The 23,959-nt window shown below is 44.1% G+C and overlaps 1 protein-coding gene across 2 annotated transcripts; it reads left to right on the top strand.

The window, feature by feature from the left end:
• The first annotated feature begins 212 nt into the window (after positions 1 to 212).
• Positions 213 to 9,794, top strand: LOC306916863 (uncharacterized protein). Of its 2 annotated transcripts, none has more exons than XM_079494932.1 (5): positions 213 to 462; positions 2,799 to 2,939; positions 4,788 to 4,916; positions 6,221 to 6,349; positions 7,113 to 9,794. In XM_079494932.1, the coding sequence occupies exons 1-5, from the start codon at positions 429 to 431 to the stop codon at positions 8,573 to 8,575; spliced, it is 1,896 nt and encodes a 631-aa protein (XP_079351058.1). In that variant the 5' UTR covers positions 213 to 428; the 3' UTR covers positions 8,576 to 9,794. The 2 variants fall into 2 exon arrangements, with proteins under 2 accessions (XP_079351058.1, XP_079351059.1); XM_079494933.1 differs by having other exon boundaries at positions 213 to 466.
• Positions 9,795 to 23,959: the final 14,165 nt, after the last annotated feature.

Raw genomic sequence — 23,959 nt, 5'->3', positions numbered from 1 at the left:
CTACTGGCTATTCTACCCTTGAGCCACTGCTGAGTCTAAGTTTGTATTTATTGTGGAACGGAAGGTATTAATCAACTATTCCAAACATAACCTGTAGAGGGCAGCATTACACTTCAGTGTACAGCCTGCCGGAAACTAAAAGAAGAAGAAGACCTGCAGTGCATGGTTGCTTCCATCTTCCTTTGTTCAGTCAAAAGTCACATAAAGCTGAACGGAGGAGACGCTACATTTTTTTTAGCAAATAAATCCAGATCCCAGCTGGTAAAGCCAGTGAAATATCGACTGTCGACGAATTCCACAGAAGAAGAGCTGTTTACTGTTAAAGGGTTAGGTTATTTTTTTCTCTCAAAAAGACAGACCTCTGAAAACTTTCAACGGCATCAGAGGAACGGCGAGAAATCTTCCAGAGACCCAGACCAACGGAAGCCATGTTGAACCCTATAATAAAGTTACACAAAATAGGTATGTATGTACAGTTTAATATCACTTCTATTCATGTTTTAAACTGTAATAAAGTCCTGTGTGTGTGTGTGTGTGTGTGTGTGTGTGTGTGTGTGTGTGTGTGTGTGTGTGTGTGTGTGTGTGTGTGTGTGTGTGTGTGTGTGTGTGTGTGTGTGTGTGTGTGTGAGATCGTGTGTGTGTGTGTGTGTGTGAGATGTGAAATTGTGAATTTACTGTAATAGTTCTCTGTCCGAATGGTAAAGATTGTGCAAATAAACGGAGACAGAAACTTTGTCAACCTATCAAGGTGGGGGACACATTTATTCCCAGCGAGACATACCATTACAGAAATACATGGGAAAGTCACATGCAATTTGGAGATATAGCCCAAAAGTCTAAATCCCAAATGACGAGGGGTAAAAATCACACTGAATTAACAGAAAATGACCCTCTGGTCGAGGGTCTGCCCTTAACTAGAAAGAACCCTAACTTACTGACCAACCAGAGAGCTGCAGGTCTGTCTGTCATTAACTTACTGACCAACCAGAGAGCTGCAGGCCTGTCTGTCATTAACTTACTGACCAACCAGAGAGCTGCAGGTCTGTCTGTCATTAACTTACTGACCAACCAGAGAGCTGCAGGCCTGTCTGTCATTAACTTACTGACCAACCAGAGAGCTGCAGGCCTGTCTGTCATTAACTTACTGACCAACCAGAGAGCTGCAGGCCTGTCTGTCATTAACTTACTGACCAACCAGAGAGCTGCAGGTCTGTCTGTCATTAACTTACTGACCAACCAGAGAGCTGCAGGTCTGTCTGTCATTAACTTACTGACCAACCAGAGAGCTGCAGGCCTGTCTGTCATTAACTTACTGACCAACCAGAGAGCTGCAGGCCTGTCTGTCATTAACTTACTGACCAACCAGAGAGCTGCAGGTCTGTCTGTCATTAACTTACTGACCAACCAGAGAGCTGCAGGTCTGTCTGTCATTAACTTACTGACCAACCAGAGAGCTGCAGGCAGTGGCGTGCACAGACATTTAGAGGGGCAGGTGCTCAAGTAAAAAAAGGGCACCTTGTGCAGCCCGTGGAACCGGCCGGTTGCCTTAACCCATTTTGGGCGGGAACCCCTTTTGGTGTTAGCATTATGTTATGCTTTAGCTATTGAAAAATAGCAGATCTACAAGCTCATAGCGCGCCACCGAGTGGCGCGCTACGAGCTTGTAGGTCTGCTATTTTTGAAAAAGAAAAAAAATAGATTTTTTTTTTCTTTTTTTTCAAAAGGGCACATTGCCAAAAGGGCAGGGGGTGCTCTAGCACCCCCTAGTGTCTATCTGTGCACGCCACTGGCTGCAGGCCTGTCTGTCATTAACTTACTGACCAACCAGAGAGCTGCAGGCCTGTCTGTCATTAACTTACTGACCAACCAGAGAGCTGCAGGCCTGCCTGTCATTCTAGAGTGACAGAACAGTTGCCTGCACAGAACATATCTGATTCACAACTTGAGTGATCCAAGACTCACTCAACCTTACATTTGTAATGTACACAGAACCGTCCTAGACTTATAATATGCTAAGAAGTTATAATAACTGAAGATTAAAGTGTTTCCTAATGGACTTAGTGACAACTGACTGGCTATACTTTATATACTGTAGAAGTGAGTAAGACCGGGGGTTGTACTGATCAGTGATCAGTAATCACTGAGCTGTCTTTGGAGCCTCAATGTTTGAGGGATTGAAAAAGTACACTTCTGGCTGTGTGTGTGTGTGTGTGTGTGTGTGCGTGTGTGTGCGCTTCCAGCGTGCGTGTGTGCGCTTCCAGCGTGCAGGTGTAACGCCCGGGATTCGAACTCGGGCCTCCCGCGTGAAAGTCCAACATCTTAACCACGACCAGGGGGAGATATTAGACTTGTGAGGCCATCAGGCAGAGGCTCTGAGCCACTGCTACACGTGCGTGCGTGTGCTTCCAGTGTGCGTGCGTGTTACTTTTTTGGGGTTGGGTGGGGGGATGATTCATGATTTTATTTCTTTATTCTTCAATATTTTTGACTGTGCCTGCCCAGCTGATTTTGTGCACAATTTTGGACTACGTTTTCTGAATTTCAGTTATCAAATTATATGAAATTCAGATGGCCGAAAAATACACCGACCTGCCTCTTACTCTAGTCTACTGGACCTATCCACAGAGGTTTTGGGTCATTTTCTACAGAGTTAACACCATCAGCTGATCTAGGGCCTTGGGAGTCATGTGCCATCTTTCCTCATTGTTGAAGCTCTTGACTGATATTCTAGAATTGATGATATATGTAGGGATGCTTACATTTGACTAAAAGGTTCTTTCAACTGGTGATTTCCACAGATCACTACAGGTTGAGTTCTGTGGTATCAAGAGAGATGACCAGAAGTTATTCAATGCTGTCAGCTGAACCGAGAGAGATGGACCAGGGACGTGGACTGCTTGATGCAATGCTGCAACCCGTACTGAAGTTGCGCAGGATAGGTATGTTTTTGAGGGGCGCTAGCCCCTCCTATATACAGGTTTAATGTTTGTTTTTAGTTCAATGTTTGTTTTAAAAACGCTATTAACAATAAAGAGAGTTTAATGTTTGTTTTTAGTTCAATGTTTCTTTTAAAAACGCCATTGACAATGAAGGGAACATTTACGTCATCTTGTCCCTAACAAACAATAAATGCCAACAATAAAGATAATTGAATGTTTGTTTTACATCACCATTACATCACCTAATCAACATGAGTTAGACTTTAATATATTAGCGCCCCTCACTTCACACTGGTGTGATTTTTATGTTTTACCTTGTTTTTTAGCTAAACGCCCTTGACAATGAAGGGACATTTTACGTCATCTTGTCCCTAACACAAACAAAAATGAAATGCCCTTAACAATAAAGATAATTTAATGTTGTTTTGACACCGTTTGTTTTACATCATCATTACTCACCTAATCATTGAATCATTGAATTCCCTCCTCGATGTTGTAAGATGATAAGAGCGCCCCTCACTTCACACAGGTGTGATTTATTTCGTGGTGGTTTTCACTGATGACTGCAGCGAGGGTTCTGTGTTAACAGACACACTCACTGATACTGTATGTTTATGTTATTGTAACTAGCCCTTACCCGTTGTGAGATATTGCCCCCCCCCCCCCCCCCCTCTTGTGGCCGCAGGGGGTACTGCGCCCTGGGAGTGTTTTCGCATTTTTAATTCACTAATAAATTCATTATTAATCATTAATGTGTAAAATAGAAAAAGGGGCTAAGTTAAGACCTCCATATTATTATGGTCAATGCCTGTGTGAAAAGTGGGAGTGATTGGTGCAGGCAGTGAGGGGATACGGCTGTGTTTCTGACAGACACACACATTCAGACATTGTCAGAATTATATTGTGATAAATGCAGGTTTTCTACTGACACTGCAGTTAAATCTCAGAACCTAGAATAACCACAGGCGATACAGTAAAGGCTCATTCATAGTCTGGATTTTCGGTGGTGAGGTGACCACCGCTCCGGTGCTGAGGTGACCACCGCTCCGGTGGTGAGGTGACCACCGCTCCGGTGGTGAGGTGACCACCGCTCCGGTGCTGAGGTGACCACCGCTCTGGTGGTGAGGTGACCACCGCTGAGGTGACCACCGCTCCGGTGGTGAGGTGACCACCGCTCCGGTGCTGAGGTGACCACCGCTCCGGTGGTGAGGTGACCACTGGAGCTGAAATAACGTTGGTGGTGAGTAAAAACAGAGAAGGGCTGGGGCGGTGGCGGTGGTTTGCTCTTCACCGCGGCTCGTGACGTCATGTTGTAGTTCGGTGGTCACCTCACCACCGAAAATACAGACTATGAATAACGCTTTAACAGTTATCACGCCATTGGCGTTGATATACTTCAATTAAAATAAATTATTGAATGCTACCCTTAATGCCATTGCCGTAGCCCTGCCTTAGTCATAATGCGGATGGCATTTTTCGTCAAAACAAGGTTTATTCCACGGCAGGGAGCCGGCGCTGTGAAGCATTCCACTGCACTCGGTGAGGTCGGTTTGATACATAGGATGTGACTACGCATCGTCCAACCTCCTAACATACCATCATGAGTCTGGAAATGTCGCTTTTCAATATAAGAGCTCAACAGGGAAAAATGCTGGTGTGAATTATATCACAATTTATTAATAAATGCTGGCGTAGTTTGGGTTAAGTACTTGCATAGGAAAGGCTTGCAAAGGAAACTCATTTTAATCCAATGTAGAACAGGAAATGTACATGAAGAGATTTGTAATCTACATGGTACGTATAAGGCAGCATAGTAACAAAAGTGTTTTCTACTGGTGATTTTCACAGATCCCTACTGTAAGAGATTTACGGTATCAAAAGAGATGGCCTCCAAAAGTCATTCAACGTTGTCAGAGGAACAGCGAGAGATGGACCACAGACTGCTGCTGGAACCTGTAGTAAAGTTGTACAGGACAGGTACTCTTTCTTTTTTACTGGTTATTTCTGCTGACGACTGTCGAGATCTATGTTAAGAGATGCACAGCATGACTGAAAAATATGGAAATCTATTCACCTCTTCCATTATCTTTTTGTTGCTTCTGAAGACGTCTGTTGCAGATTGATGATGTAATAATGAATGCGGAGACTTATTTAATCACTTGAAAAAAGGAGTAGGATATGCACATCCATCCCAGTTTTTTGAGGGGCGCCTCCTATGCACAGCTTTGTGTGTACCACAGAATGTGAGGATTTGATTGGCTGAGCACGGAATGTGACGTATGATAAAAGCATAGTCTGGACTTTCGGTGGTGAGGTGACCACCGCTCCGGTGGTGAGCTGACCACCGGAGCTGAAATAACGTTGAGCGGTGGTGTTGCTGAAATGATGCTTCTTGCACTTCCTTTTTATAAGCAGTAAATGTTCTCCAATGCATTTAAAGGAATTCTTGTGTTGGAATTTATGTTACTGTAAAAAAACATTTTACTTAATTTCATATCCGCTCATAATATTGGCTATCGGGCTCTTTGATTCTCCACTAATCGGTAATCGGACATATCGGCCAAAAGACCATACCGGTCGATCACTAATGCTGGTATTAGTTACTCTGGCCGCTACCATCCTCAAGTACTCGTACTCGGAAACCGGCCCCGAGTACCAAAACATCCAATTGAGTCTTGACACTAGGCTGAACGAATGCAACGGGAGCAAGTCTGACCCAACACTGCAGCAAATCACCAAAAACAGCCGATCTACAAGCATAACTGACAACTGACAAGTGTAGATCAGAGATCCATCTGTATCTACTCGAGTCGTATTGGTACTCGGCGAGTACTAAAAATTAAGTACTTGTACTAGGTTTGGAAAGAAAAATTATTGAATGCTACCCTTAACGCCATTGCCGTAGCCCTGCCTTAGTCATAATGCGGCTGGCATTTTTGGTCAAAACTAGGTTTATTCCACGGCAGAGAGCCGGCGCTGTGAAGCATTCCACTGTACTCTGTTATGTCCGTTTTATACATAGGATGTGACTACGCATCGTCCAACCTCCTAACATACCATCATGAGTCTGGAAATGTCTCTTTTCAAAATAAGAGCTCAACAGGGAAAAATGCTGGTGTGAATTATATCACAATTTATTAATAAATGCTGGCGTAGTTTGGGTTAAGTACTTGCATAGGACAGGCTTGCAAAGGAAACCCATTTAAATCCAATGTAGAACAGGAAAGTTACACGTAAGGCAACATAGTAACAAAAGTGTTTTCTACTGGTGATTTTCACAGATCCCTACAGTAAGAGATTTACGGTATCAAAAGACATGACCTCCAAAAGTCATTCAACGTTGTCAGAGGAACAGCGAGAGATGGACCACAGACTGCTGCTGGAACCTGTAGTAAAGTTGTACAGGACAGGTACTCTTTCTTTTTTACTGGTTATTTCTGCTGACGACTGTCGATCTATGTTAAGAGATGCACGTATATAATGCACAGCATGACTGAAAAATATGGAAATCTATTCACCTCTTCCATTATCTTTTTGTTGCTTCTGAAGACGTCTGTTGCAGATTGATGATGTAATAATGAATGCGGAGACTTATTTAATCACTTGAAAAAAGGAGTAGGATATGCACATCCATCCCAGTTTTTTGAGGGGCGCCTCCTATGCACAGCTTTGTGTGTACCACAGAATGTGAGGATTTGATTGGCTGAGCACGGAATGTGACGTATGATAAAGGCATAGTCTGGACTTTCGGTGGTGAGGTGACCACCGCTCCACTAATTCTCCACTAATCGGTAATCGGACATATCGGCCAAAAGACCATACCGGTCGATCACTAATGCTGGTATTAGTTACTCTGGCCGCTACCATCCTCAAGTACTCGTACTCGGAAACCGGCCCAGAGTACCAAAACATCCAATTGAGTCTTGACACTAGGCTGAACGAATGCAACGGGAGCAAGTCTGACCCAACACTGCAGCAAAAAACAGCCGATCTACAAGCATAAATGACAACTGACAAGTGTAGATCAGAGATCCATCTGTATCTACTCAAGTCGTATTGGTACTCGGCGAGTACTAAAAATTAAGTACTTGTACTAGGTTTGGAAAGAAAAATGGTATCGGGACAACTTTAACTGTATATTTCATTAATCTCTTCTCTCATTCTGCACCCTAGATATCTGTTCTGCCCAACTACCAGAGAAGAAACATACCTACTGTGACCAGTGTGGGAAAAACTTCTTCACAAGGGCGAGACTCAAAGTACACCAGAGAACACATACATTAGAGAAGCCCTTCCACTGTGACCAGTGTGGGAAACGGTGTCGTACAAGTGGCCATCTCAAAGTTCACCAGAGAGTTCATACAGGGGAAAAACCCTACCAATGTGACCAATGTGGGAAAGGGTTCACTGATTCAGGCGCTGCCAGGAAACACCAGATAATTCACACTGGAGCGAACTTAGAGAAGGCTTTCACTTGTGATCAATGTGGGAAGAGTTTTAACCAATATGATTACTTAAAGTCTCACCAGCGCAGCATCCATAGTGGAAAGAAACCCTACCACTGTGGCCAGTGTGGGAAAAGGTTCATAAAAAACTGTTATCTCCAAAAGCACCAGAGAAGTCATGCAGGATATAAACCCTATTTCTGTGACCAGTGTGGGAAAGGGTTTGCTTCGTTAAACGGTTTAAAGCTACATGAGCTCACAATTCATACTAGAATGAAGTCTTTCGATTGTGATCAATGTGGGAGGTGTTTTAGCCAATACAGCAGCTTAGTGTCTCATCAGCGCATCCATAGTGGAGAGAAACCGTACCACTGTAGCCAGTGTGGGAAAAGTTTCAGTCAATCACACAGCCTCAAAGACCACATCAGAATTCACACTGGAGAGCGACCCTACCCTTGCCAACAATGTAAGATGAGTTTTAGGAAGCTTGGGCACTTGAAAAGTCATCAGCTTATCCATACAGGAGAGAAACCCTTTCAGTGCAAGGAGTGTGGGGCAAGCTTCGGTCACCGAAATAGCTTGAAGAAACACCAGATGATTCACACGGGAGAGAAGCCATTCCATTGTGAATTGTGTGGCAAGAGTTTTCGAGAGGCTAAGACCTTAACACTTCATAAGCGTACTCATACAGGAGAGAAACCCTACGAGTGTGATCAATGTGGTGAACGATTCAGTCATTCCCAGACCTTAAAAGGCCACTACAGAATTCATACTGGAGAGAAACCCTTTAATTGTGAAGAGTGTGGGAAGAGTTTTAGTCGGCGTGACACATTGCAGAATCATCAACTCACGCACACAGTGCGAGTGAGAGCCTTCAACTGTACTCATTGTGGAAAAAGCTTTGCTAATTTTCATTATTTGAATAAACATGAGAGAATTCACGCTGGAGAGAAACCCTTTAAATGTGAACAGTGTGGGAGGAGCTTTGGTTATAGCAACTCACTGAAGAGTCATCAAAACACCCATACAGGACAAAAATTCGGCTGCACACAGTGTGGAAAATGGTTTGCTCATTTAGATTATTTAAAAGTACATAACAGAATTCACACTGGTGAGAAACCATATGAATGCAAACAATGTGGGAAGAGTTTCCGACAGATGAATACATTAAAGTCTCATCGTTGTAAATAAATGTAGTTAGTCTCAGCGATGCACTTAATTATGATTATGAAGAACCTATGTTGGGGAAAATGTGTCTATAAAGTGGTCAGCTGTGGAAATGGATATAGATCTGAAAGGGAGTTGAAATCTGGAAAATCTGAGGATCCGTTCACTCAATTAAAGGAAGCGTCAACATTTTTCAACAGGTCTGAGGTCTTAACCCATTCTGGACGGGAACCCCTTTTGGTGTTTTAACTTAGCATTATGCTATACTTTAGCTATTGAAAAATAGCAGATCTACAAGCTCATAGCGCGCCACCGAGTGGCGCGTTACGAGCTTGTAGGTCTGCTATTTTTAAAAAATCGTAAAAATGCGGCACAAATCTTTGAATATATATTCTTTCAGAGCGAACGTTTTTTTTTATTTCTACGTCAAATGGGCTAATCAGGGCAAGTTGAAGTACTTTTGCACTGCCTTTGTAATTCATTAGAACATTATGTTCTCACACAGTTAATCTTGTTTATAATTGAATTCATGTATTATTTATGTAGGCGTTTGAGACAGTGGAATAGCCTTCATGGTACAGTATATGTTTTGTTGAATTGTTGGTGTGTTGTGCTTTGTTGTGCTTATTCTCTAGTGAAATTTCAAAAATAAATATATCATAAATAGAATGACAATTATTTATGTAGCACCCAGCCAAGACCCGTTCCACAGCGGTGGCCGAACGGATTGCGGAGCGGTCTTGATACCGGAAGGTCGCCAGTTCGAATCAGCGGTCCGACACGTTAAAATTACCACCGCTGAAGTGCCCTTGAACAAGGCATTGAACCACTACGATGAAATGTTCTATGAGCAGGGCCTGGTTGGAAACAAGTTCTTGAGCTTAATTAGCCCAGATACCCTGGGTAAATATAGTAATCATTTAATTTAATTTCACAACAGCCCTGCCAATCGGGCTCAGCTCTATTGGCACGATGGGTTGTGTGTGTCGGTCTGGCGAGTGGGAGATGGGTTCAATCCCCACTACACTACACTACACTACACTACACTACACTACACTACATCACTACATATTGGTAGGGTAGATGAGGAGTGTTGATATTTGTATTGCTATTTTGTTTATTGTTCATCTCCATTTACTTTAGGCCTTTTTATTGCTACAATCTTACCTTTTTGTCTATACTGTAAAATATTGTTTATATTTGTATTGCAATTTTGTTCATGCCATTATATTGCTAAATTTGATTTCACCGCTTTAATTGCATACTAAGTTCAAATAAACACATTGAAGGTTGAACATAAATCTCTCTGTGAGTCTCTCCTCAACCTAAAACAGGGTCATGAGTCATTACTTGCACAGAGCAGAGCGTGCAAGTTATGTAAACGGCTGCGTATGTCTGTGGTGTCCTTCGGCCAATCAGGGATTGGCTGATGACGTAACTAAGGTACGTTTGGTGATTGTGTGTGTGTGTGGGTGGGTGCATGTGTTTGGTCCGACTAGTCATTGGTCCGAAACACGACAACCCACCTCAAACCCTAACCTAACCATAACCGCAAGCACGGGAGCAGGCGCTAGTCCGAGGTGCGGAAGCATGTCGAACCAATGCTCCGTCGGACCATAGTATGCCTCCCAGCGTGCGTGTGTGTGTGTGTGTGTGTGTGTGTGTGTGTGTGTGTGTGTCGGGGTAAGAGGTGGTCCCTGGCCTTATTGGCTGTTGATGGTGACGTAACTAAGGTACGTTTCAAGGTTGTGTGCAAGTAGGCCATGTATGGCCTACTTGTGTGCAAGTAGGCCATTATGGATAGATGTGTTGCATAGACTGTAACAAAAATATAGATGATAAACCATTGGTTTCTACAGTCCTATTTTGAAGCCTCTAGTGAATTGACCGTAGCGATATCTTGGTAGAAATGGCTAAAGTGTGGTGGTGGGTAGGGAAGCGAGGGCTGGGCCTTTCTCTCCTCATAGAACTACTTAAATGACTACTTTGATTGAAGCCAGGCCCGAGCCAGCCTTTATGTGTGCAGAGCTGGAGTACCAACTCATAGCAGACGCCTTCAAACTTGACAGCAAAATTAGGCTACTCATGGTTCTGCCTTTTTTTCCTTTTTTTTTAATGTTTTTTTTTTTGCGGCTTTCGCCTTTATTTTATATTTTTTGAGTGGTGCAAACCACTCCAACAACCAGCTTTGTCTGTATGTTTGTGTACCTGTATACCTACGTGTCCGTGCAAAGGTGAGCATGGTTACTATGGTTAGTGTGTGACATCACTGACATAGCTGATCAGACTATATAAGACCTTGCACCACTCAGTTCACACGGGTGTGATTTTTTATAGAGAGACAGACGGTAGGCTGACAGGAAATGGGGGAGAGAGATGGGGGAGTGACATGCAGTAAAGGCCATCGGGAGTCGAGCCCGCGGCACACTGCCAGTCTCGGGCTACCGGCCAAGGTGCCTGGACCGCTGAGCCACGGCCCAGGCCATGGTTCAGCCTTTTAAACCGTGTCCTTGTCCACCTGTACATGTGTCTCCACTTCTAATAATCACTAAATGTTTTCCATTTCCCCCCACGTTTCCATGTGGGCTTCCGCTCTCTCTCTGTCTGTCTGTCTGTCTGTCTGTCTGTCTGTCTGTCTGTCTGTCTCTCTCTCTCTCCCTCCCCCTCCCCCTTTGATGATGCAGTTGGCCCTTTCACTGTTGTCAAATAAAATACAATAAGCTATATGATTATTACACTAGAGAACCTGCATGACAGATTTCTGTTAAAGGTGGCGTAACACTTTTGTGAAGCGCCTGCCGCCTGGTAATGTTTGTTTAAAGTCCATAGACTTGGCTGCCACATGACGTTACGTTTACTGCTCTAAACAAACCAAAGATTCATGGAGCTGCTCCAAGTGACCATGGAGCTGCTCCAAGTGACCATGGAGTTAACTAATAAGATCAGCTGCTCCAAGTGACCATGGAGTTAACCAATAAGATCAGCTGCTCCAAGTGACCATGGAGTTAACCAATAAGATCAGCTGCTCCAAGTGACCATGGAGCTGCTCCAAGTGACCATGGAGTTAACCAATAAGATCAGCTGCTCCAAGTGACCATGGAGTTTCACCAATAAGATCTTGTTCTCTGGCTGTTGATATCTTCACGTCAATTAAGTCTCACACATCATCAAGGCCATGTTTGAATCCAGACCTGCTAGTTGGCTTTGTCCAGACAATTGTCCGTTTTAACCAAATAGCAGAACATTAAATTTGTTTTTATTCAACAAAGAATCAATTTCAAAGCAATGTTAGTAGAAAAGCATGGGCAATGACATGATGGCCACAGTACTGTGGACAAAATAATGCTTTAAAGAAAGAAAAAGAAGATAAGAAAAAAATAAACCTCTCCAGTTGGTCAGTGTTTTTAATTTTCTCATCAGGTTCAGCCAATCTGAGAACCCATCGTCAGGTTCAAGCCAATCTGAGAACCCATCGTCAGGTTCAAGCCAATCTGAGAACCCATCGTCATCAGGTTCAAGCCAATCTGAGAACCCATCGTCATCAGGTTCAAGCCAATCTGAGAACCCATCGTCATCAGGTTCAAGCCAATCTGAGAACCCATCGTCATCAGGTTCAAGCCAATCTGAGAACCCATCGTCATCAGGTTCAAGCCAATCTGAGAACCCATCGTCATCAGGTTCAAGCCAATCTGAGAACCCATCGTCATCAGGTTCAAGCCAATCTGAGAACCCATCGTCAAAACATAAACCTCTCCAGTTGGTCAGTGTTTTTTATTTTCTCATCAGGTTCAAGCCAATCTGAGAACCCATCGTCATCAGGTTCAAGCCAATCTGAGAACCCATCGTCATCAGGTTCAAGCCAATCTGAGAACCCATCGTCAGGTTCAAGCCAATCTGAGAACCCATCGTCATCAGGTTCAAGCCAATCTGAGAACCCATCGTCAGGTTCAAGCCAATCTGAGAACCCATCGTCAAAAAAGAAAGGGGAAAACAGCACCCTCTTTTCCTTGAATTGTATTGACGGAGTCAACAGTCTGTCTCGAGAAACTAGGTTCAAGCTAACTTTGTTAGTGCAGTAATACAATTATAATATACAGTAAGTAAATTCAAGCAAAAATGATTGTTGGGAAACAAATGGCTCAGATTGTACAAATGGAGCCATATGAAACCCTATGGTTCTGTGTACAAATGGAACCAAACGAACCCTTATGGGTCTGTTCTTTGTCTATATAGAAGTGTCTATTTGTACGTCTCTAAATGTTTTGATGAATTGAACATGGTGGACCCTGTTGTAAACAAGTGTAATGCTTAATTGGGTCGTCCACTCACAGTTAACAGCCTTTGTATTGAGTTTGTGCTTGAAATGTACTGTAATTCTGCAAACTGTTAATACATTTTTCAATCAATCAATCAATCGTCTGTAAAACATCTTCGGGAGGACGGCGTGGTACCGCGTGGAATGTTACAAAGACTGGAAATGTTTGTCCTCAAGTCTGGATACACACATGTCTCTTCAGGGTGCTTATCTGAGTGTAACTCTTGTCACACAGTTTACAGTGGAAAGGTCTTTCTCCAGTGTGGACACGCTGGTGTTTCTGTAGAGTAGCGAACTCGGTGAAACTCTTCTCACACTTCTTACAACTGAAGGGTTTTTCTCCGGCGTGCACACGCTGGTGTGTCTTCTTGCTACTCAAGTGACTGAAACTCTTGTCACATTGTTTACAGTAGAAAGGTTTTTCTCCAGTGTGGACACGCTGGTGTGCGTTTAGACTACCTAACTGATTGAAACTCTTGTCGCACTGTTTGCAGCTAAACGGTCTTTCTCCAGTGTGGATACGCTGATGTGCCTTCAGATTACCCGAATGACGGAAACTCTTGTCGCACTGTTTGCAGATGTAGTTTATCTTTCGCGTGTAACCCGCCTGACGTGTCTTTGCATCTCCCGCCGTGGCTAAAGTCTTGGTAAACCGTTGGTCACTGTCAGGTTTTGGTTCATCTGTTCCTCGTTGTTTGGGGCTGGCTACAGATCGGTTTATTATTTGCTGAAACTGTACATCCCTGCTCTGCATTTGACAGTAGAGGTCGTTGTGGCTCCTCTTCGCGTGTTCACGGAGGAAGGTAGAGGCACAGGCATTTGGACACTCGGAACAGGAGACCTGAGCCTGGAAACTCTGAGACTCGCTTCTTACTTCCATCGACAAAATCTGCTATAAATGGACCGTTATGGGGACGAGAGTTCTAGGTTCGACGATATGTCCTTCTATATATTGCTCTCTCTCCCTTTTTCCTCTGTCTCTCTTGGGAAACTCTCTCAGGATGAATTACTACACGTCGCACTGATATTAAATTAAAGTCCAACTACAGTTCATACCCTATGTAGGCTCAGCTAAGAGCTCTGACATCACGGAATACAAACCGCTGCAGTGCAAGCCTATATGCAAACATTTGCAGGCCGTCCATATCTGATCATCCCTATGACATCATCAATATGACATCATCACTTTAACCCATTTTGACCTGTGAACGATTCTACAAAAGATATGAGTTAAAAACATATATTCAAAGATTTGCACTACATTTTCACGATTTTTCAAAAGTAGCAGACCTACAAGCTCGTAGCGCGGCACTCGGTGCCGCACTATGAGCTTGTAGATCTGCTATTTTCCAATAGCTAAAGTATAACATAATTAAACACCAAAAGGGGTTCCCGCCCAAAATGCGTTGGCAGAGATCCACATTGGAGCCACGTGGTCGCATGCGTCTGTCTGTCTGTCTGTCCATCTCTGAACTGCTCATATTACTTCCTTCACAGGTGTTATACTCTCTCTAGGTTGTCCTCAGATCCATCGTTGCTTCCAGTCACCCCGGTTCTCCATACATCTGTCCAGCTCGTTGGTGCTTTGCGCTCCTGCGTCTTTCCACAATTCCACACTATTTTAATGTTGGACGTCCTCGTGACCCGTTGTGTTGGTTTCCACAGCACTACTTTGCTGGCTGGCAGCTCTTGGTGTCTTTGGCAGTGTTCTGCTATAGTCTCACTCTCCTGGCTGCTATTTTCTGGCTCACCCTTGCCATTCCATCATACAGGTTCTCTTGCTGAAGTACTGCATGCAGCATTCTGGTGTAGCACCCATCTAGAGACTTCTGCAGGGTTGGCTTCAGGGTCCAGTATATTCACTGCCGTATAGGAGAACAGACTGTCTATACCGTTACATAGAAGAAGCTGAGGTTGGTTTGGGGGGTGAGGTTGGAGTTCCATACGCTGGCCATGCCGTTCAGACTTCTCTAATATACGGCAACCTTCCCCGTGTTTCTTCACTATAGTCTGACAGAAAAACACAGTTTGCCGGCCACTGCTATACAGAGCTGATCATGAGGTTATATCTTCCCTTCTTCTCTGGAGTCCTGCCTCAAAGCAGACCAGAGGTAGAAAACCGTCGTTCCCTGATGTCATCGCTAGGCACACACGCATCAGTAAGCAGTAACTGGGGATGGCAATGAAGGACCGGGAAGTCTGGCATGGCATTGTGAAATCCATGATCTGGACCACGGTCGAAAAATGATGATGCCGTTCAGGGCCCTCCATTCAAGTGCCTTCCTCACTTAAAGATCAATGATGCTAATATGTTCCATTTAGTGTAGCACAGTGATTCTCAAACGTTTTAATTTCCCCCCATAACTCTGAGAGTGTATACAAAAGCCATGCATTGGAGGGGCTAGCACCCCTCAAAAATCTCACTTGTGTGAAGTGAGGAGCACCCACTGTGGCTGCCGTGACGGCACGTGACGTCAATGTTCGTTCAACTGCTGTAAACAAACATTAAAGGCCCATCTATGTAATGCCTCAATGTATATATGTATGTATTGATATCCATGTTTTATTTTAGGCACTCGACAGAGTGCAGAGTTCTAGTTGATACTGTTATTAATACTGTGTGTGTGTGTGTGTGTGTGTGTGTGTGTGTGTGTGTGTGTGTGTGTGTGTGTGTGTGTGGGGTGTGTGTGTGTGGACTTTGTTCCTAATTTATTGCTTCTTTTGTCTCTCTCTCTCACACACACACACACACACACACACAGAGGTGTGTCACGTTGCTTTATCATCAGAGTGACAGATTGTTCAGGCTCCATTTTGACTCGACGCTGAAACAGAAGAGCTTCATGTCTGGTAAGAGTTTTATACATTATGTAACAATGTTTACTGTTTGTTATGGGGGGGGGGGGGGTGTCGGCGAGTTTTCACCTTGTGAAATGAGACTTTTATTTTTAAGAATTTGAAATAGTGTAAACAGCCGATCTACAAGCTCACATAGCGTCGCAACGATATTGTCTTCAGAGTATTTCACATTTTGAGGTTGGTTTGTTGCTCTCCCCAGGTTGGCAGAGGGAGTGTAACACCCAGGATTACATGTGATACTTTACACTGGGTGAAAACATGGCTTACAACATTGTGGGATAAAATTTAAACAAAAACAAAAATGAGTATTTCAGCCCAATTACCAAATGAAGACTTGAATTCATGGAGAATTTACTGTTTCTGTTTCATTCATCAATGAAAGAATATGAAACTAGACATTAAAATGTGTGTTTTAGTTTCATGGCCACTCCGTAAGGGTCCATTTGGTTCCATGTGTTACACTCTTAGAGTTACAGACCTGTAAGGGTCCATTTGGTTCCATGTGTTACACTCTCAGAGATACAGACCTGTAAGGGTCCATTTGGTTCCATGTGTTACACTCTCAGAGATACAGACCTGTAAGGGTCCATTTGGTTCCATGTGTTACACTCTCAGAGATACAGACCTGTAAGGGTCCATTTGGTTCCATGTGTTACACTCTCAGAGATACAGACCTGTAAGGGTCCATTTGGTTCCATGTGTTACACTCTCAGAGATACAGACCTGTAAGGGTCCATTTGGTTCCATGTGTTACACTCTCAGAGATACAGACCTGTAAGGGTCCATTTGGTTCCATGTGTTACACTCTTAGAGTTACAGACCTGTAAGGGTCCATTTGGTTCCATGTGTTACACTCTCAGAGATACAGACCTGTAAGGGTCCATTTGGTTCCATGTGTTACACTCTCAGAGATACAGACCTGTAAGGGTCCATTTGGTTCCATGTGTTACACTCTCAGAGATACAGACCTGTAAGGGTCCATTTGGTTCCATGTGTTACACTCTCAGAGATACAGACCTGTAAGGGTCCATTTGGTTCCATGTGTTACACTCTCAGAGATACAGACCTGTAAGGGTCCATTTGGTTCCATGTGTTACACTCTCAGAGATACAGACCTGTAAGGGTCCATTTGGTTCCATGTGTTACACTTTTAGAGTTACAGACCTGTAAGGGTCCATTTGGTTCCATTTGTACACTCTCAGAGTTACAGACCTGTAAGGGTCCATTTGGTTCCATGTGTTACACTTTTAGAGTTACAGACCTGTAAGGGTCCATTTGGTTCCATTTGTACACTCTCAGAGTTACAGACCTGTAAGGGTCCATGTGGTTCCCTTTGAACACTCTTAGAGTTACAGACCTGTAAGGGTCCATGTGGTTCCCTTTGAACACTCTTAGAGTTACAGACCTGTAAGGGTCCATTTGGTTCCCTTTGAACACTCTCCAGACCCATAAGGGTGTCTGTACAGTAATTCAGAGTAAATTACAGTCAGTAGAGAAGTGCTGATTGATGAGGTCAGTAATGGGTTAAAGTTCATAGATACTCAGATTACAGTCGTTGAGAACAGACTCCATTTTGAAACCAGACGGAATGTTAATGATTGACAGATCAGGTTTAAAATTATCGTTGTGTCGTGTGTGTGTGTGTGTGTGTGTGTGTGTGTGTGTGTGTGTGTGTGTGTGTGTGTGTGTGTGTGTGTGTGTGTGTGTGTGTGTGTGTGTGTGTGTGTGTGTGTGTGTGTGTGTGTCAGCGGATTGGTATGTGTGTGTGGGGTGTGTGTGTGTGGACTTTGTTCCTAATTTATTGCTTCGTTTGTCTCTCTCACACACACACACACACACACACACACACACACACACACACACACACACACAGGTGTGTCACGTTGCTTTATCATCAGAGTGACAGATTGTTCAGGCTCCATTTTGACTCGACGCTGAAACAGAAGAACTTCATGTCTGGTAAGAGTTTTATACATTATGTAACAATGTTTACTGTTTGTTATGGGGGGGGGGGGGGTGTCGGCGAGTGAAATGAAATGAAATGAGACTTTTATTTTTAAGAATTTGAAATAGTGTAAACAGCCGATCTACAAGCTCACATAGTGTCGCAACGATATTGTCTTCAGAGTATTTCACATTTTGAGGTTGGTTTGTTGCTCTCCCCAGGTTGGCAGAGGGAGTGTAACACCCAGGATTACATGTGATACTTTACACTGGGTGAAAACATGGCTTACAACATTGTGGGATAAAATTTAAACAAAAACAAAAATTAGTATTTCAGCCCAATTACCAAATGAAGACTTGAATTCATGGAGAATTTACTGTTTCTGTTTCATTCATCAATGAAAGAATATGAAACTAGACATTAAAATGTGTGTTTTAGTTTCATGGCCACTCCGTAAGGGTCCATTTGGTTCCATGTGTTACACTCTCAGAGATACAGACCTGTAAGGGTCCATTTGGTTCCATGTGTTACACTCTCAGAGATACAGACCTGTAAGGGTCCATTTGGTTCCATGTGTTACACTCTTAGAGTTACAGACCTGTAAGGGTCCATTTGGTTCCATGTGTTACACTCTCAGAGATACAGACCTGTAAGGGTCCATTTGGTTCCATGTGTTACACTCTAAGAGATACAGACCTGTAAGGGTCCATTTGGTTCCATGTGTTACACTCTCAGAGATACAGACCTGCGCAGGTCTGTATCTCTGAGAGTGTAACACATTGGTTTCATGTGTTACACTCTCAGAGATACAGACCTGTAAGGGTCCATTTGGTTCCATTTGTACACTCTCAGAGATACAGACCTGTAAGGGTCCATTTGGTTCCATTTGTACACTCAGAGTTACAGACCTGTAAGGGTCCATGTGGTTCCCTTTGAACACTCTTAGAGTTACAGACCTGTAAGGGTCCATGTGGTTCCCTTTGAACACTCTCAGAGTTAAAGACCTGTAAGGGTCCATTTGGTTCCCTTTGAACACTCTCCAGACCCATAAGGGTGTCTGTACAGTAATTCAGAGTAAATTACAGTCAGTAGAGAAGTGCTGATTGATGAGGTCAGTAATGGGTTAAAGTTCATAGATACTCAGATTACAGTCATTGAGAACAGACTCCATTTTGAAACCAGACGGAATGTTAATGATTGACAGATCAGGTTTAAAATTATCGTTGTGTCGTGTGTGTGTGTGTGTGTGAGTGTGTGTGTGTGTGTGTGTGTGTGTGTGTGTGTGTGTGTGTGTGTGTGTGTGTGTGTGTGTGTGTGTGTGTGTGTGTGTGTGTGTGTGTGTGTGCGTGTGTGTGTGTGAGCGGATTGGTGTGTGTGTGTGTGGGGTGTGTGTGTGTGGACTTTGTTCCTAATTTATTGCTTCGTTTGTCTCTCTCTCACACACACACACACACACACACACACACACACACACACAGGTGTGTCACGTTGCTTTATCATCAGAGTGACAGATTGTTCAGGCTCCATTTTGACTCGACGCTGAAACAGAAGAACTTCATGTCTGGTAAGAGTTTTATACATTATGTAACAATGTTTACTGTTTGTTATGGGGGGGGGGGGGGGGGGGGGGGGGGTGTCGGCGAGTGAAATGAAATGAAATGAGACTTTTATTTTTAAGAATTTGAAATAGTGTAAACAGTGTGTGTGTGTGTGTGTGTGTGTGTGTGTGTGTGTGTGTGTGCAGACTTTGTTCCTAATTTATTGCTTTGTTTCTCTCTCTCGCACACACACACACACACACACACACACACACACACACACACACACACACAGAGTTACTGTGACTAAAGATGATGTTGTTTTGATTGACAGGTGTCATAGAGACTAAAGATGAGTGATTCTGGGGAGAGAGTGGAGGAGAGAGCTGACAAACATCACATCCACAGAGCAGAGTCTCCAACTCCCAGCCTTCTGTCTGTGAAGAGTGAGCGGTCTAGATGGAAACCTCCTGACTTCACTAATGAACCTGGACCCCCACACACGAAGTATGTCAATGCTCCTGTACAATAAACTATGACACTTATTAAGGTACTTTCAGACGGGCATCGATAAACGCGGACGTTGTCACCTGGATCAACGACAGGTCTGCTCATGAGAGAGACCTGTGGCACGGTCCCGTGAAATTGCCGTGCTCGTTTTTTTACGCTTGCGTTGTGGCGCCTCTCATGAGCAGAGCTGTGGTTGATCCAACATCTCCTCATGAGCAGAGCTGTGGTTGATCCAACATCTCCTCATGAGCAGAGCTGTAGTTGATCCAACATCTCCTCATGAGCAGAGCTGTGGTTGATCCAACATCTCCTCATGAGCAGAGCTGTAGTTGATCCAACATCTCCTCATGAGCAGAGCTGTAGTTGATCCAACATCTCCTCATGAGCAGAGCTGTAGTTGATCCAACATCTCCTCATGAGCAGAGCTGTAGTTGATCCAACATCTCCTCATGAGCAGAGCTGTAGTTGATCCAACATCTCCTCATGAGCAGAGCTGTAGTTGATCCAACATCTCCTCATGAGCAGAGCTGTGGTTGATCCAACATCTCCTCATGAGCAGAGCTGTAGTTGATCCAACATCTCCTCATGAGCAGAGCTGTAGTTGATCCAACATCTCCTCATGAGCAGAGCTGTAGTTGATCCAACATCTCCTCATGAGCAGAGCTGTAGTTGATCCAACATCTCCTCATGAGCAGAGCTGTAGTTGATCCAACATCTCCTCATGAGCAGAGCTGTGGTTGATCCAACATCTCCTCATGAGCAGAGCTGTAGTTGATCCAACTGTAGTTGATCCAACATCTCCTCATGAGCAGAGCTGTAGTTGAGTCCGATTTTTACGGGGGCCAGTTTCGAATTGCAGCCGTCCGTAGGTGTCCTTTGAGAGCGGTTTTGAAGGAGTCAAGGGATTCGCATGTCTTAATGACTGTTGGTAGGGCGTTCCACATTTTGGTGGCATAGGAGCAAAAATAATTTAGTCCCTTGTTTGTGCCGAATCTGGGTTGTACATGGTTCGTTGCACTCCCTCTGGTGTTGTGGGTGTGGACTTCGTTAACATTGAGGAAGTATCTAGACAGGTACATGGGTATCTTGGTGGAGTATCGAATCTTGTGGACCAGACCCATTGCAAGATGCTGTACTCTGTCGTCGACCCTAAGCCATTCCAGTCTGTCAAAGTGGGCAGGGGTGAGGTGGGTTCGGGGGGTGAGGCCAAGTAGGAGCCTGACCAGTTTGTTTTGGGAAGTCTGGAGCCTAGTTTTAAGGGCCTTTGAGGTGCTGTGGTACCAGGAGGTGCATGCATAGTCAAAGAAGCCTTGTACGAGGGCTCCTGTTAAGGTATTCAAGGTGTTTTTGTTGAGGAGATCCTGTAAAGGAATCTTGTTCTTTGGTTGACTTTTTTGATTACGTTGGTGGCCATTTTATCACCGGAAAGATTAACCTCCAGGATGGAACCTAGGTAGGTAATTTCATCTTTACGTGTGATAATATTGTCACCCACTCTAACCAAGAAGCCATTTGCCTTACTGAGATTACTATTAGATCCAAAGAGAATGGATTCAGTTTTTCCCAGGTGTAAAGATAGTTTGTTATCAGCGAGCCAGGTGCAGATTCTACCGAGTTCAGAGCTGAGGGCATTTTCAACCTGCAGTTTGTTCCTGTCCGAGACCAGCAGTGCTGAGTCATCTGTGAACAGGAACAAGTTGCAGTCACAAGCTGAAGTCATGTCGTATACATAATATGTATACGACATGGCATACTAGGGGCTCTACTGTTCCTAATATTATTAGGAACAGTAGAGCCCCTAGTATGCTTCCTTGTGGAACGCCACAGCTCACTGGGAGGGGGGGGACAGTGTTCCGTTCACTTCCACCATCTGTTCTCTCCCCTCCAGGTAGGATTGCATCCAGCTCACTGATGTCGAAACCAATTGCTTTTAGCTTGTTAACCAGTATGGAGTGGTTCACGGTGTCACAAGCCTTTTGGAGGTCCAGCATGACCATGCAGCAGTATTTGCCAGCATCCACCTCTTGTTTGATGTGGTCGCTCAAATAGAGAAGGCATGTGTCAGTGGAGTGGGATGTTCTGAAGCCAGATTGGAACTCGTACATTAATTTATTAGTGGCAAGATACTTTTCAACCTGTTCATAGACTATTTTTTCCATTACTTTCGAGATGGAGCTTAGAATAGAAATAGGGTGGTAGTTGCCGGGGTCTAATTTACTCCCTTTCTTGTGCAGGGGGGTTACTTTGGCCAGTTTGAAATCTTGGGGGACCTGTCCCTGTTTGATGGAGAGGTTTACTATGTGGGTGATGATTGGAGCTATAGAGATGGCTGAGTCTCTGAGAAATTTGGAGGGAATATTGTCATGGCCAGTGGCCTTGTGGGGTTGGAGGGCACTCAGTTTCTTAAGTACCTCATCAGTTGTTACCATAACTAGTTTAAAATCATCTTTACAAACACCTAGGTTTCTGTAGAAGGTTTAATGTGCTCTACACCAAAGAGCCCAGAGTGGGAGGGCAGATTGTTAACCAGCGTTGTTGCTATGTTTGTAAAGATGTTCAAGTAGTTGGCCACATAAAGCTTGTCAGTGATGAGAGTGTCGTTCGCTTTAATGTTTATGTTTGAAAACCTGGTTTTCAGTTTCTGACCGCAGCCTAGTTGGTTGTTGAGTAGCTTCCAGAGCTCTCGAGGATTGTTTTTGTTTTCCTCAGCTTTATTATTAATAAAGCAGAGCTGTAGTTGATCCAACATCTCCTCATGAGCAGAGCTGTAGTTGATCCAACATCTCCTCATGAGCAGAGCTGTAGTTGATCCAACATCTCCTCATGAGCAGAGCTGTATATCCAACATCTCCTCATGAGCAGAGCTGTAGTTGATCCAACATCTCCTCATGAGCAGAGCTGTATATCCAACATCTCCTCATGAGCAGAGCTGTAGTTGATCCAACATCTCCTCATGAGCAGAGCTGTGGTTGATCCAACATCTCCTCATGAGCAGAGCTGTAGTTGATCCAACATCTCCTCATGAGCAGAGCTGTATATCCAACATCTCCTCATGAGCAGAGCTGTAGTTGATCCAACATCTCCTCATGAGCAGAGCTGTATATCCAACATCTCCTCATGAGCAGAGCTGTATATCCAACATCTCCTCATGAGCAGAGCTGTATATCCAACATCTCCTCATGAGCAGAGCTGTAGTTGATCCAACATCTCCTCATGAGCAGAGCTGTATATCCAACATCTCCTCATGAGCAGAGCTGTATATCCAACATCTCCTCATGAGCAGAGCTGTAGTTGATCCAACATCTCCTCATGAGCAGAGCTGTATATCCAACATCTCCTCATGAGCAGAGCTGTATATCCAACATCTCCTCATGAGCAGAGCTGTATATCCAACATCTCCTCATGAGCAGAGCTGTAGTTGATCCAACATCTCCTCATGAGCAGAGCTGTAGTTGATCCAACATCTCCTCATGAGCAGAGCTGTAGTTGATCCAACATCTCCTCATGAGCAGAGCTGTAGTTGATCCAACATCTCCTCATGAGCAGAGCTGTCGCCATAACGTCTGCGTTAATCGATGCCCGTCTGACTCTGAACGGACTTTAACACTGTACAATATACACACTATAATGCTGCGCTCACACGGGCGCAAAAGATACAAAGCTACACTGTGTGTGTGTGTGTGTGTGTGTGTGTGTGTGTGTGTGTGTGTGTGTGTGTGTGTGTGTGTGTGTGTGTGTGTGTGTGTGTGTGTGTGTGCAGTTTGTGAACGAAGTCGTACAAACCACAATGGTGAAGCTGTCTGTCGTGATGACGTGACGTGGACTCTGGTCCATAGCCTTACACATTGACCAGAGCTAAATCCCTACCTGCTTTCTCTGCACCATTTAAGGCCGTTTCCAAATGTTAAAATGTAAATGACCAATATTATTATGAAGAAAACAAGATGTTAAGACCGCTAAAACAAATAGAATAAAGTTTACCTTCAGAAAGTGGTGCTATAACAGGCCGTTCTGGAAAATGTAGGGCAGAGGTTTATCGTTGGCATCCAGGGAGTGTATGTGCAAGATTCGGCACCGACCGGGTTAACGGTGCCAGAGATTAGCTGATAACAGACGGACACACACACACACGGACTCACACACACAGACGGACAGACGGACACACGGACGGACGGATATGGAAGTAAAAAAATGACATTGACGGAGTGCAAAACATACTCTCTCCCCATGCCTTTGGCCTG

The sequence above is a fragment of the Electrona antarctica genome (assembly GCF_951216825.1).
Source record: "Electrona antarctica genome assembly, chromosome: 24".
Lineage (NCBI taxonomy): Eukaryota > Metazoa > Chordata > Actinopteri > Myctophiformes > Myctophidae > Electrona > Electrona antarctica.
This window is presented reverse-complemented; position numbering and strand designations above follow the sequence as displayed.